Genomic DNA, 16,249 nt, shown 5'->3' with positions numbered 1-16,249 from the left:
AAAAAAAAAAAAAAAAAAAAAAAAAAAAAAAAAAAAAAAAAAAAATATCTGATGAGGTTCAACAAGGACAAGTGCAGAGTCCTGCGCATAGGACAGAAGAATCCCATGCACTGCAGAGGGAAGTGATTATTTCCCTCTATTCGGCACTGGTGAGGTCACATCTGGAGTACTGTGTCCAGTTTTGGGCCTCCCACTACAGAAACGATGTGGACAAATTGGAGAGAGTCCAGCGGAGGGCAACAAAAATGATTAGGGGATTAGGGCACATGGCTTACGAGGAGAGGTTGAGGGAACTGGACTTATTTAGTCTGCAGAAGAGAAGAGTGAGGGGGGATTTGATAACAGCCTTCAACTACCTGAAGGGGGGCTCCAAAGAGGATGGAGCTCGGCTGTTCTCAGTGGTGGCAGATGACAGAACAAGCAATGGTCTGAAGTTGCAATGGGGGAGGTCTAGGTTGGATATTAGGAAAAACTATTTCACTAGGAGGGTGGTGAAGCACTGGAAGGGGTTACCTAGGGAGGTGGTGGAATCTCCATCCATAGAGGTTTTAAGGCCCGGATTGACAAAGCCTTGGCTGATTTAGTTGGGGTTGGTCCTGCTTTGAGCAGGGGATTGGACTAGATGACCTCCTGAGGTCTCTTCCAACCCTAATCGTCTATGATTCTATGAAGAACTGATTGATAAAGTATTTAATCATTGGATTCTGATAACAGAAGTACAAAAACTTCACTTTCAAAGTTTATGAATGTCAGTAAACCAGCTGATTGTTTTATAACTTTCCAACCAACTCTTCCTATTCATTCATTATGCTGTCCCTTTGAAATATTATAGCTCTGCTTCCTTTAAAATCAAACCTTGTTTCATCTACAGCATGGATGAGAGATGAATCCAGCCAGTCTTTGCAGCTACTCTCATATCTCCCACTCTTTGGAAAGCTTCTTAAGTGGTTTTTCATTGAGCTCAGATTACTGTTTATGGGGCTACAGGAGTCGATTTTAAAATTAAGCACCTAATCCCCATTGACTTTCAATGGGAGTTGAACACCAACATTTGGAGCTTTTGAAAACCTAGCCTATAGTGTTTTGTTCAAATATAAACATTTATCATATCACAGTATTAATGTAACATCATCAGTGGGGAAATTTATATATAGTCAGCTTTGTGAAGATCAATGCTGTTTAAACAATGCTTTTAAAATCTTTGAAAATGAAGTTTTATGACAGTATTTTATGATACAATTTGAATATTGTATACTCCACAATTACAATAAATTCTGTACACAATAGCTTATCATCAGCTATCAACATGATGTAAGGGGCTACTGTGTTCCAAGAGCTCGAGTGAAAAAATCCAAACTCTTCTCATTGAGGTGTGAATTTCATTTCACAAGCAACACTCAGCATTCTTAATTGCCATGCTCTCAAATCTTCTACTTTGTTCTATGACAAATGAATGGTCCAGAAACAGTTTGCAAATGTATGGTCTGCAATTTAAAGTTTTTAAATGCTAAAGAGGAATCTAAGTGCAGACATTAAAGTTTTCAAATTACAGCCAGAATGAAGCACGTTATAAAGGTATTACTTTAATAATTCATGTAAAATTTTGGATGACCCCCAATGACAGCTATGCAAAAATTAGCTCTTTTCTCTTAGCTAAAATGTAACATTGCACATTGGCCTCATAGGCCTGGTCTACACAAGTCACCTTGCACCGGCTATTTGTGCATGTGTCTACATTCAAATTTGTCTCTGGTTGACTTAAGCGCCCTGTTACAGCGATGCAGTAAAACCACCTCCCTAAATGGTGTGGAGCCATTGTTGACGTATTGAAGTCAATGCACTGCATGTGTAGACTCCATGTGATCTGTGTTGACCCGAACAGTCCTCCATCAGCTGTCCCACAATGCCCCATTGCCTGCCATTTTGGTCACAATTTTAAACTCCACTTCTCAGAGGTCACAGAGACCAGAAGCCACTCCTATCTTTAAAACCCCCTGTGTGTTTTTGAAATGCTTTTTTCAGACTCCATACCTTGGCAAGCACACCTAGCAGCTCACTCATGTTGTGTGCAACTGCCCAGCCAACCATGCTGTAGATAAATCTCTGGTAATTTTCATATGACTTTACATTGTGCCTCTTCATATAACCTTGTAGTGGGTTTACCCACGTGTGAACTCTGTTTTCATGAAACTTTGTATCAAAGCCTCATATAGAAACCTTGTACTGATGAGCCTTGGTATATGGAAACTTTGTATCAAAGCCTCATATACACCTCTACCTCGATATAACGCTGTCCTCGGGAGCCAAAAAATCTTACCGCGTTATAGGTGAAACCGGGTTATATTGAACTTGCTTTGATCCACCCGAGTGCGCAGCACCGACCCCCCCCTCCCCCCCGGAGCACTGCTTTACCGCATTATATCCGAATTTGTGTTATATCAAGGTAGCGGTGTAGAAACTTTGTATTGAACCTTGGTATAATGTTATAGCCCCTAAGGATAGAATAAGATAGAAGAAAAATGTCTTTTTGCTAGCAGTAGAACAAGATCTTCCCTCCCCCCACTCCTAATCAATTGCCCTGTTGAATGAACGAGATGTGAATGAGTAAAGGCTTGGAAGACAGCACCTCCAGACAGCTGCAACCCTTGGAGAGAGGGTGGAAGCCAGACCCAAGGACAATAAAACTTGTCAAGTGGGCTCATTAAAGAAGATCAGACATACTGATGGTCTCGGGGGTTAGAAGCAAGCACCTTCTTTTGGAAACACCCTCTTTGAACAGCATTGGGACAACATCCAGAAAGAAGCAGCACAAAGGACCAACTGACAGACATAGATTTTGAATCTGGTACAGATTTGCATAAGAGGGAAGCTGCTATAAATTTGAGGTGTCTTGCAGAGGATCCCGGGTCTCGTCTTGTCAACATGGGAGCATCGATCCGGATCGATAGAAGCCCGGCTCCACCCCCTCCCCCCATCTAACTCACCTGGCCAGTGATGTTAAGGGGAGCAACTAATCGGTAACAACAACAAGACAGAGTATGCTTGTGTGTGTATGTGAGTGCATGAGTGTAATATATATCATATGCATATGATACAATGTTGATTAATACATGTATTACCAATAAATGTGGCGCTTTACCTTATTCCCCCTGAAAAGCCATTAAAAATCGGCTCGCGTGCCATAGGTTGCCAACCCCTGGTTTAGTTATATAATATACAGACTTATAGAAAGAGACCTTCTAAAAAACATTAAAATGTATTACCGGCACGCGAAACCTTAAATCAGAGTGAATAAATGAAGACTCGGCACACCACTTCTGAAAGGTTGCCGACCCCTGATCTAGCCAGTCTCACCAGATGAGTGCAGATGAGCCCGACGAAAGGGAAGGGAACTCTGATTAGTGTGTGCATATATTTCTCTTTACAATGTTTAAAGATGACACCCAGCCTGTCCTCAAGTTAACAAGGCACAGTTACCGACTTTTCATTGTTTTACTCATACAAGAAGAGGTAGAGATACAAAGGCAAAATTGGCATCTGCTTTTCATTCCCCTGTTGGGTTAGGCTGGGGGAGGGAGGGGCAGAGCATTCAGAGCCCTTTGTTTATGCGCATAGATATGTCCCTTGTATCCTTCCTGACAAATTGCAATGAAACTTTCATGGAGACACACTGCAATCCTCTCGCAAAGGTTTGTATGGACGGCTGCCTTATTTCTTCCTGCGCAATAGGGCACTTTCTCATACCACTTTGAATGTGTTCAGCTGGCGCCATTGCAGTAAACAGGCTAGCTGCATATGGGCCCGCGCAGCTTTGGGATGCCAGCAGCAGCTGTGTTCTCTGTACCTTTGTGACCCTCAGGAATGAGATATCTAAAACCATCATAGTAGAAAACAGTGCCAATATTCAGTGCCATTTCCCTATATTCATACCCACAAAATACAGACCAAAATTATATCACTTCATGCAACAGAACAGCCTTCTGTTCCTCACCCCGGTGGGCCATATTCATTCACCATGGCTGAGGCTGGAGAGCAGTGCTGTGCCAAGGGGCTCCAAAGCAGCAGTGTCAATAAGCATGTCTTATTAAAAGTGTTTATCAGAATAAGGGAAGGGAGTTTGAAATTTATCTTTCCCTTTCCGTTGTGACTGTAAATCCAATGGCACATGTCTGTTTTTATCAACAGCTTCTGATGTGGCAGCCTTGAGGTGTCGCCTCCATACTAGCAGAATGCCTGACATTGATAAAGAGGAGTAAGAAGTGGACTTGCTCAGCCGGATCCAGCAAGGCAGTGCTGCATCGGACTGTGAACAAAGGGCTTGGAGGGTCAATATGACTGACAGCATAGAGAAGGAAAGAGGACAAGAAAAAGATCCAAGAGTAAGAGTCCCAGCAGGACAAGGAGGAGATGTACCAGACATAATGGATCTGCCCAGGCCACAAACTCAAATGCTGCAGACCCTGCTTGATCTACAGGTCCAAAAATCCCAAACTTTCCACTCTTTGCAATCCTCTCAGAATTCCTGCTCCCTACACCCCCAAACACAACATGTGGCATCATGGGCTGCATCCTTATCCCTACAAAGCCATGCTGGGGGACAGCAAGAGAAACCACAGTTGCTGTTCATGTAGCCACAACAGATCGCATTTGTGCAAATGGACAGAAATGTTTACTCCCTTTCCAATTGTAAAGTTCCACTCACTCAATTGATGCAAAAAAAAAAATCAGATTATGTTGAATTTTATTTTGCGCAGTTTTTCCCACTCAAAGTTCTATTTCTGAAGAATCAAATGATCTTTATTCGTTTACAACAAATATTGCAGAACGCATACAGTTGAAAAGCACACAGTACTTGTAGACTTACAGCAACCATCATTTCATTCACAGGTTCAGGAAAATACGCAGTCATTTGTATACTGCTTGCTGTTCGTTTGTACACTCTAACAGAGAACACTCGTGTGGCTGACCATTGAAGTGCTCCTTCAAAGTCTCCCTCACCTGCATAGCTCCAAATGATCTCTTGTAATAGCTCTTGCGTCTGGCTGTTCAAATTCAGCAGAAAGCTGCTCCACTTCCGCCCTCCATCCTAGCACCAGCTTTTTCTCTTTTGCCTCACAGATATTATGCAGCTATAACCATTAGGATATTTTGCTCACCAAGATCCAATCTGGTGAGTACACACCACCAGCGTCCCTTTCAATTTAACAAAAGCACATTCCATAGTCTGTCTGCACCTGCTGAGCTGGTAGTTGAATCTTTCCTTGATGCTGTCAAGGTGGCCAGAGTATGGCTTCATGAGCTGAGGAGCAAGGGTTACACTGGGTCACCCGAATCACTACTGGCATTTCAATATCACCAATGGTAATCCGCCAGTCAGGAAAGAATGTCCCTGCTTGCAGCTTTCTGCACAGTCCTGTGTTCTTAAAGATGCGAGTGTCATACATCTTCCTGACCAGCCCAAACTGAATTCAGTGACGCATCCCCAGTGATCCAACAACATTTGCATAACCCTGGAAAAGTAGCCCTTTCTGTTGACGTACTCTGTAGCAAAGTGGTGTCCGAATAGGGTTAGGAGTACCATAGAATCATAGAAGATTAGGGTTGGAAGAGACCTCAGGAGGTCATCTAGTACAATACCCTGCTCAAAGCAGGACCAACCCCAACTAAAACATCCTAGCCAGGGCTTTGTCAAGCCGGGCCTTAAAAACCTCCACCACCTCCCTAGGTAACTTCCAGTGCTTCACCACCCTCCTAGTGAAATAGTTTTTCCTAATATCCAACCTAGACCTCCCCCACTTCAACTTCAGACCATTGCTCCTTGTTCTGTCATCTGCAACCACTAAGAACAGCCTACCTCATTCCTCTTTGGAAACCCCTTCAGGTAGTTGAAGGCTGCAGTCAAATCCCCCCTCACTCTTCTCTTCTGCAGACTAAATAAGACCAGTTCCCTCAGCCTCTCCTCATAAGTCATGTGCGCCATCCCCCTAATGATTTTCATTGCCCTCTGCTGGACTCTCTCCAATTTGTCCACATCCTTTCTGTAGTGGAGGGCCCAAAACTGGACGCAATACTCCAGATGTGGCCTCACCAGTGCCAAATAGAAGGAAATAATCACTTCCCTCTTCTGCTGGCAATGCTCCTACTAATGCAGCCCAATATGCTGTTAGCCTTCTTGGCAACAAGGACACACTGTTGACTCATATCCAGCTTCTCATCCCCTGTAATCCCCAGATCCTTTTCCGCAGAACTGCTTCTTAGCCATTCGGTCCCCAGCCTGTAGCAGTGCATGGGATACTTCCGTCCTAAGCGCAGGACTCTGCACTTGTCCTTGTTGAACCTTATCAGATTTCTTTAGCCCAATCCTCCAATTTGTCTAGGTCACTCTGGACCCTATCCCTACCCTCCAGCATATCTACCTCTCCCCGGAGCTTAGTGTCATCCGCAAATTTACAGAGGATGCAATCCATCCCATCATCCAGATCATTAATGAAGATTTTCAACAAAACCGGCCCCAGGACAGACCCCTGGGGCACTCCGCTTGTTACCGGCTGCCAACTAGACTTGGAGCCATTGATCACTACCCGTTGAGCCCGATGATCTAGCCAGCTTTCTATCCACCTTATAGTCCATTCATCCAATTCATATGTTTTTAACTTGCTGGAAAGAATACTGTGGGAGACTGTATCAAAAGCTTTGCTAAAGTCAAGATATATCACGTCCACCACTTTCCCCATATCCACAGAGCCAGTTACCTCATCATAGAAGGCAATCAGGTTGGTCAGGCATGACTTGCCCTTGGTGAATTAATGTTGACTGTTCCTGATCTCCTTCCTCTCCTCCAAGTGCTTCAAAATGGATTCCTTAAGACCTGCTCCATTATTTTTCTGGTGACGGAGGTGAGGCTGACCGGTCTGTAGTTCCCTGGATTCTCCTTCTTCCCCCTTTTAAAGATGGGCACTATATTTCCTTTTTCCAATTGTCCGGGACCTCCCCCAGTCACCACGGGTTTTCAAAGATCATTGTAAATGGCCATCTATTGCCCCATCTCAGGTCAGGAGCCCCATTGCAGAAAATCCATCCACTATATTCTGCATATTGCTGAGAGTCACAGACCTGCATAGCAGGAGATGATTAAGGGCCCTATACACTTGCATGACAACAAGCTGCACTATACATTTTCCAGCTCCAAACTGATTTTCCACTGACTGAGAGCAATCCATCGTTGCAAGCTTCCAATGCAGCTCTCATTCTATTGCTCCTGTTCTGGGGCAAGCTCAGCACACAGATCCAGGAACATGGCCTTTCGCATCCGAAAGTTCTGCAGCCACTGCTTGTCACCCCAACCCTGCGTTATGATACAAACACTGACTGGTGGGATTGCTTGCCGAGTCCAGATCAATTCATTTCTCTCCCACAACACATTGTGAAAATTTGCCAAAAGGCATTGTGCCACATGATGGTGCATGGCACACTGAGATACATACCCCTGATGCACTGCATTTTGCATCAACACAAGCACTCTGACACAACATAAGAAAGGCCATGATGGGTCAGACCAAAGATCCATCTAGCCCAGTATCCTATCTTCCTACAGTGGCCAGTGCCAGGTGCCACAGAAGGAATGAACAGAATAGGTAATCATCATGTGATCCATCCCCTGTCGCCCATTCCCAGCTTCTGGCAAACAGAGGCTAGGGACACTATCCCTATCCATCCTGGCTAATAGCCATTCATGGACCTATCCTCCATGAACTTATCTAGTTCTTTTTTGAACCACAAGCAGTATGCACGTGCCCAAGCGATATACAAACTTAACTTGCCCCAATCAAAGTTTGTAGTATAGATATGGCCACAGTATTCTGAAGACACTTCAGAAGCGCTATAGATTGGTCTCTCTCTCTCAGTAAGGGCTGGGCATTTATTAAAGTGTGTATGCCAGGCAATCTCCCTCTCTTTTTTAAAAACTTCTCCTTAAAATTCATTTCCTACACTAACCTCTGCCAGTAAAAATGCTGTCACTGGATTTTTGTCATCGGCCTTTTACTTTTAAAAATCATCAAAAGTTAGAATCAACCTCTGGCATCTTCTTGTGCTTTGTATTTAGACTATAAATATCTTTACAGAACATTAAAGTAGGCATTTTCTTTTTTTTTCCCCTGTGTCTTATGCAATGCTGAGAACACTTCTGGAATTTAATAATTATGTTAAATTTATTTTTCAGTATATTGCACAACATTTATATATTTTCCTCAAACATTTAACAGCATTTGTTTCTATTTCAATGATTGGTGTAGGATTTGACTTACCCTATGTTTTTCTTTAATTTTCTTCCTGTATGCTTCTTTGTCAAATTTATCCTCTTCCTGTAATCTTTCCTTTGCTTTATCTAGGTTGATGCCACCAGAATCATCTTCCTTCTCTTCGCTGTCCACACTGGATTTTTGTGCTGGTGGCCACTGCTGAACTAACTGGATTAGATGAGACAATAAAAATGTTTAGAGCCATTTTCCTGCATCCAATGCTAAAATGCATTTCATTACTAATCAAATAAGTAGCCATATACTAATTATTTTTGCTAGACTAAACAAAAAAGCTGTTTGCAGAGGATTATATATTAAGAACGGCTATAAGAATGGCCATTCATGCTGGATCAGACCAATGGTCCACGGGGCCCAGTATCCTGTCTTTCAACAGCAGCCAGTGCCAGATGCTTCAGAGGGAATGAACACATCAGTGCAATTATTGAGTGATCCTTCCTATTGTCCACTCCCACCTTCTGGTAGCCAGAGGTTTAGGGGACACCCAGAGCATGTGGTTGCATCCCTGAGCATCTTGGTTAACAGCCATTGATGAACTATCATCTGTGAACTTACCTACATCTTTTTTGAACCCAGTTATAGCTTTGATCTTCACAACACCTCCTAGCAACAAGTTCCACAGGTTGACTGTATATTGTCTGAAGTAGTACTTCCTTATGTTTGTTTTAAACCTGTTAACCTATTAATTTCATTGGGAGACCCCTGGTTCTTGTGTTATGTGATGAGGTAAACAACAGTATATTTATACACAACAAACAAAAATAGGCATTTTAACATTTTATAGGGTTTACATTAATTAAAAATGAATAGTTCTTCAAAATAAATTGTCCATTAAACCATGCTTTTAATGCTTTCCTTTGAAATCTGTTTGGAAATCTGCTTTTTACTCTCTGCCTAAGAAGACAAATATGCTATACACATTTTTAGTTATTTTGTTAGAAAAAAAATGTTTTCAAGAAAAAATTTTAGATGGCCAATATGATTAAATGGAAATTACATTTACACCAATTTTAAGAAACAGTATTTTTCACGTTTCTCAGGCTTCTCTTCATAAGGTCCTCACACTTTTTGCTCTGCAACCAATCTCAATCCCCTGAACAGTCCACATGTACGTGTACTAAACTGACCTTCAAATTTACAATTATGTTTGAATATGCAGTAAAGGGCTTGAATATAGTTCTCATCTTTGGAACCATTTATGTGGGATCTGAACGCTAAGTTTGACTCTGCACATGCAACGTCTTCTGTTGATCTCCCTCTGTGAACGATGCAGGGAGACCAAACCCAGTGGTGTCTCCTCATTGTGAGAAACAAGATGTTATGGTTCTTTGGCCATGACAGATCTCCTGCCATTTCCTTCACTTTAATGTGAAACCATGAGATGCTCAAATATTAATTGAGACAAAGGTAGGAGACAGGCCCAGGTGAAATAAAAAACGGTTACCTACCTTTCATAACTGTTGTTCTTCAAGACGTGTTGCTCATGTCCATTCCATTCTAGGTGTGTGCGCGGCCATGTAAACAGTCGGAGATTTTTGCATTAGCGGTATCCATAGGGTCGGTTGTGGCGCCCTCTGGAGTGCCGCACTTATGCGTCGGTATATTGGGCGCCGCCAGTCCTAAACCCTGTCAGTTCCTTCTTGCGAGCAACTCTGACAGAGGGGCAGGAGGGGGGGAATGGAATGGACACGAGCAACATATCTCAAAGAACAACAGTTACAAAAGGAATGCAACCGTTTTTCTTCTTCTAGTGCTTGCTCATCTCGATTCCATTCTCGGTAACTCACAAGCAGCATTCCTGGATGTAGGCTCAGAGTTCATGGTCATGCGGGTTGCAACACAACTCTATTGAAGCCAGCATCGTCTCGGGCTTGCTGGGTAAGCACACAGCGAGACGTGAACGTGTGAACAGATGACCAGGTAGCGGCCCTGCAGGTATCTTCAATTGGCACTTGAGCCAGGAAGGCCGCTGAAGAGACTTGCACCCTAGTCGAGTGGGCAGTTACAATAGTCAGAAGAGGCACTTTCGCCTGATCATAGCAAAAATGGATGATCCATGATGAAATTCTTTGGGTGGACACTGGACGACCTTTCATCCTGTCTGCCACCGTGATGAACAGCTGCGTTGACTTATGGAACAGCTTAGTCCTTTCGATGTAAAAGGCTAGCATTGTTTCCTGATTCCCAGAGAGTGAGATCTACGCTCCTCCTCAGACCTATGAGGCTTTGGGAAGAAGACAGGCAAGAATATGTCCTGGCTCATGTGAAATTGTGAAACAACCTTGGGCAGGAAAGCTGGGTGCGGTCGCAGCTGGACCTTGTTCTTGAAAAACACCATATAGGGTGGCTCCAAGGTAAGCACCCTAATCTCAGAGACCCTACAGGCAGATGTTATTGCCTTCCAGGAGAGTAGAAGAAGGGAACAGGAAGCCAATGGCTGTAACGTGGCCCCCATGAGCCGTTCCAGCACTAGATTCAGGTCCCAAGGAGGGACAGGGTCCTGGACATAAGAATAGAGTCGCTCCAGACCCTTCAAGAACCAGACCGTCATGTCGTGAGTGAAGACCAACCTGCCCTGGACTGGAAGGTGAAAGGCTGTTATAGCGGCCAAGTGGACCTTAATTGATGAAAGGAACAAGCCCTGGAACTTAAGGTGTAGAAGAAGGTAGTCAAGGATTGACTGCAGTAAGACCTGTTCAGGCCTAATACCCTGGTCCAATGCCCAGCACGTGAACCGTTTCCATTTGACCAGGTAGGTTTCCCTGGTAGAGGGCTCCTGCTGCCCTACAGGACCTGCTGGACATGGCACAAGTATTCCTGCTCTTCCGCATTTAACCATGCAGCAGCCAAGCCGTCAGGTGCAGTGCTGCCAGGTTCAGGTGCAGAAGACTGCCGTGGTTCTGGGACAGCAGATCTGACCAGAGAAGCAGCTGCAGTGGGGCTGCCACTGAGAGGTCTAGCAATGTGCTGAACCAGTACTGGCACGGCCAAGCTGGGGCTAATAAGATTACCTTCGCCTTGTCCTACTTGATCTTCACGAGGACTGTGGATTATCGGCACTGGCGGGAAAGCGTACATCAGAGTCCCCAACCATAGGTATAAGAAGGTGCCTGACAGGGAGCTTCTGTCAAGCCCCCTAATCGAGCAGAACATGTGGCATTTCCTGTTCTGATGAGTGGTGAACAAGTACAAACTGGGGACTTCCCCACCTTTGGAAGACCACGCTGACCACCTGAGGATGGAGTGACCATTCGTGGTGCAACGAGAAGGTTCTGCTGAGGCAATCTGCCAATACATTCCTGGTCCCCAGGAGGTGCGCAGCCACAAGATGAATGGCAGGCTGCACACAGAAGTCCCAGAGCCAGAAAGCTTCCTGGCAAAGGGCCGATGACCTGGCTCCACTTTGCTTGTTGATATAAAACATGGCAGCAGTGTTGTCCGTCAGGACTTGTACCACCTTGCCCTTCAAGTGGGACTGGAAAGCCTAGCCGGAAAAATGAACCACTCTGAGCTCCCTGACATTCATGTGGAGGGAGCGACCATCCCGCAACCAGCGGCCTTGCGTGCCGAGTTCGCCCAAGTGCACTCCCCAGCCCAGGTCCGAGGCATCGGAAACCAGGGACAGCGATGGGACGGGGATGTGAAGGGAACCCCCTCCAACACCGATTCAGGGTCCAACCATCATTCCAGTGACACCCAGATGTAGTCTGGCACCTTGACTACCAGGTCTAGATCATGCCTATTGGGGGTGTAGACCGACGTGAGCCATGCTTGCAGTGGCCGGAGATGGACCCGGGCATGACAGCCCACGTAAGTACAAGCTGCCATTTGGCCTAAGAACCTCAGGCAGATGTGGGCGGTACTGAGCAGGTGGCCCCTTATATGGGAGATCAAGCCCAACATAGCTTGGAAACGGGCCTCCGGAAGGAAGGCTCTGATACGCGTCGAGTCGAGAACCACCCCATGAACTCTCTCCGTTGCCCTGGTATGAGGGACTATTTCTTTTTGTTTACTAATAGGCCACGGTCGTGACAGGTAGAACGCACCAGATCGAGACTCCTCTGCACTTGATCCCGCGATCTGCCCTTGATGAGCCAATCATCGAGATAAAGATAGACCTGGTCTCCTCGATGTCTCGGGTAAGCAGCTACCAAAGGCATGCATTTTGTGACTACCCGCAGGACCAACGAGAGACCGAAGGGCATCACTGTGAATTGGAAATGACGCTGGCCTACCATAAAATGGAGAAACCGCCTGTGTCCTTGGAAGATGGAAATATGAAAATAAGTATCTTTCAAGTCGACAGCGGCATACCAGTCTCCCGGATCCAGGGAGGAAAAGATGGAGGCCAAGGAGACCATGCGGAACTTCAACTTTTTGAGATATTTGTTGAGCCGCCACAGGTAAAGAATGGGTCTTAGGCCCCCTTTTGCTTCCAGGATTAGAAAAAAGCGGGAATAGAACCCTTTTCCCTTCATTTCCTAAGGGACCTCCTCCAGTGCTCCCAATTGCAGGAGGTTGTCGACCTCCTGAATGGCAAGTTGCTTGTGAGAAGAGTCCATGAAGAGGGACAGGGAAGGGGTAGCATGGCCGAGAATTGCAGGGTGTAGCCCAGAGATACAATTTCTAGCACCCAATGGTCCAAGGTGACCAGCGACCAGGCCTAACAGTAGGGATGAAGACTGTTGAGGAAAGAATGAGGCAGACCCAGGGAGTTGACTGGGGCATTGCTATCGAGTGCACCCTCAAAACGAGCACTTCTGGCCCCGATGATGTTTTGCCGGGCTGGGTTGCGCAGGTGAGCGGGAGGAGGAAGGGCAGCGACAACTAAAACTCATGTCCCTATCGCATCTCCTTGCAGACCCCTGTCAAGGTTGCCAAGGCCTTGGCTGCAGGGGTGGCTGGAACTGCTTCCTCACCAACTGAGGCGTATGCAAACTGAGCAAGTGGAGGGTGGCCCATGTGTCCTCTAGTTCATGCAGTCTTGCATCTGTCTGCTGTGCAAAGAGTCCAACGCCATCAAATCAGAGGTCCTGTATTGAGGACTGCATCTCCTGGGACAGGCACGCAGTCTGAAGCCAAGAACTGCGCCTCATGACCACTGTTGAAGGATCACCCTGGCTGCTGAATCAGCTGCGTCCCACACCATTTGGAGGGAACACCGTGCTGCTGTAGTACCTTCCTCAAGGGCCCCTTGTTGGCTGGGTGGACAAGTATTCAAACCCCTGGGCTGGGACAAAATACTTCTTTTCATCCATCTTGTAGGTGGGTGGGATTGAGGACGGGGTTTGGCAATCTTTAATCACAGAATCAAAGAAGATTAGGGTTGGAAGAGAGCTCAGGAGGTCATCTACTCCAACCCCCTGCTCAAAGCAGGATCAACCCCAACTAAATCATCGCAGCCAGGGCTTTGTCAAGCCGGGCTTTAAAACCTCTAAGGATGGAGATTACACCACTGCCCTAGGTAACCCATTCCACTGTTTCATCAACATCCTCATGAAATAGTTTTTCCTAATATCCAAGCTAGACCTCCCGCACTGCAACTTCAGACAATTGCTCCTTATTCTGTCATCTGCCACCACTGAAAATAGCCGAGCTCCATCCTCTTTGGAACCTCCCTTCAGGTAGTTGAAGGCTGCTATCAAATCCCCCCTCACTCTTCTCTTTTGCACACTAAATAAGCCAAGTTCCCTCAGCCTCTTCTCATAAGTCATGTGCCCCAGCCCCCTAATCATTTTCATTGCCATCCACTGGACTCTCTCCAATTTGTCCACATCCTTTCTGTAGTGGGGGGCCCAAAACTGGACGCAAACTCCAGATGTGGCCTCACCAGTGCCAAATAGAGGGGAATAATCACTTCCCTCAATCTGCTGGCAATGCTCCTACTTATGCAGCCCAATAAGCTGTTAGCCTTCTTGGCAACAAGGACATACTGTTGACTCATATCCAGCTTCTCATCCACTGTAACCCTCAGGTCCTTTTCTGCAGAACTGCTTCTTAGCCATTCGGTCCCCAGCCTGTAGCAGTGCATGGGATTCTTCCGTCCTAAGTGCAGGACTCTGCACTTGTCCTTGTTGAACCTCATTAGATTTCTTTTGGCCCAATCCTCCAATTTGTCTAGGTCACTCTGGACCCTATCCCTACCCTCCAATGTATCTACCTCTCCCCCCAGCTTAGTGTCATCTGCAAACTTGCTGAGGGTGCAATCCATCCCATCATCCAGATCATTAATGATAATCTTTAGGACCCCGTTGTGCACCGGAAGCACAACACATGCGGGGGTTGATGCGGAGAGCACATTAAACAACTTGTCCGATTGCTCCGCCATCTCTTCCACCTCTAGGCCTAAGTTCGTAACCACCCTTCAGAGCAGGGCTTGGTGCTCCTTAAAATATCCAGTGGGATAGCATGAGAGGGCCCTGCAACAGCCTCATTTGGAGCGGATGGGAACAAATGGACCACCTGGGGCTTCATCTCCGATGGGGGAAGGAGGTTTTGGGGTGGGCACTCACTCCTCCCCCCCGGCATCCAATTGTGCTATGCACACTGATTCCGGAGCCGCTGGTACCATCTGTTGCTTTTCCGAAGCAGTTACCAACGATTGGTGCGAAGGAGGCATCAGCATAACCGGCATGCCCCAGTCACTCCAGTAGGGCCATTGCGCTTGCCACTGGCCCTGCTGCCAGGATGGCATTGCGAAAGTGGACACAAGCTCAGGTGCCCAGTCGCACTGGTGCTGTCTCAGTGAGAGGTTAAACTCCTTTTCCGTGCCAGAGGAATTCCCTTCCAGTGACGACCATGGGCCGTCAACACTGGTGTCTGGCAGCTAACCGTGGGTGAACGTTGCCTTGAATAAGGGGATTGGTTCCGGGAGTGGGCGGATCGGTACCACGTTGGGGAACGTTCCTACAGGCTGGAGATGATTGGCGGGAGGATGACCGGTGCCGGCCATACAGTGACAGACGCTTCCTTCCAGGCAAACCTAATATAGAGGGCGGAGACCGGGAGTGGGCAACCCAAAAAGGGTCTTTTGCCCGATGTCCCGTAGTCTTTCTTGCTTGGTTCCGGGTCACGTTTCTTTGATTTCTTCTTGGGCACCATCGAAGGGGAGCGGTGCCGGGTAGAACCCGGTGCCGGGGGTTACATGTGATTCCCCCAAGCACTTCATGCAACTGCTACGGGGATCACTAACAGGCATAGGCCTGTCACAGTCAGCATAGGGATTAAAAGCCGGAAGCTGGTGCCTGCCCCGCCTGGGGCTAAGTCCCCCCCGGGACCCTAACTTACTAACTATAGTGCTTAACAACTACTTCATTAGCTAACTAATATCAACAAAACTACAAAGCAATAAAGCACGAAGTGAAGGAGAAACCGCTAACCACTTGCTAGGCATGGGGAAGGTGCTCCAACCAACTGTCACAGGGTAAGAAGGAACTGAGAGGGCATAGGACTGGCAGCGCTTAATATAATGACACATGAGCGCGGCACCCCAGAGGGCACCACAGCCAACCCTACAGATAACACTATGTCAAAAATCTCCGACGACTGTGCATGTGGGCGCACACATACCTAGAAAGGAATCGACATGAGCAAGCACTCGAAGAAGAACTAGTATGTAAGCAAGTAGGTGGCAGTATGCTTGTTGTTGTGGCATGTTGTAACAGACTACAGAGAATGCAAGATGTAAAGTTTTCTACTACACCTCTACCCCGATATAATGCGGTCCTCGGGAGCCAAAAAATCTCACCGTGTTACAGGTGAAACCGCGTTATATCGGGGTACGGAGAGGAACCGCTCCCCACCCCAGCTCACCTCCGCCTACTCCCTGAGCGCGCCGCCGCCGCTCCGCTTCTCCCTCCCTCCCAGGCTTCCCGCGCCAGTCAGCTGTTTGGCCCGGCAAGCCTGGAAGGTTGGGGGGGCGGGGCGGGAGA

The 16,249-nt window shown here is 46.6% G+C and overlaps 1 protein-coding gene across 1 annotated transcript in view; it reads right to left on the bottom strand.

Moving 5' to 3' along the window:
- Positions 1–16,249, bottom strand: part of DDX10 (DEAD-box helicase 10) — a 339,719-nt gene that overhangs the window by 122,157 nt on the left and 201,313 nt on the right. The window contains exon 15 of the mRNA XM_026653416.2: positions 8,307–8,468. Coding sequence (XP_026509201.1) covers positions 8,307–8,468 — 162 coding nt within the window. The remainder of the gene's footprint in view (positions 1–8,306; positions 8,469–16,249) is intronic.

The sequence above is a fragment of the Terrapene carolina genome, unplaced genomic scaffold (genome assembly GCF_002925995.2).
Source record: "Terrapene carolina triunguis isolate 2854851 unplaced genomic scaffold, T_m_triunguis-2.0 Scaffold138, whole genome shotgun sequence".
NCBI lineage: Eukaryota > Metazoa > Chordata > Testudines > Emydidae > Terrapene > Terrapene triunguis.
This window is presented reverse-complemented; position numbering and strand designations above follow the sequence as displayed.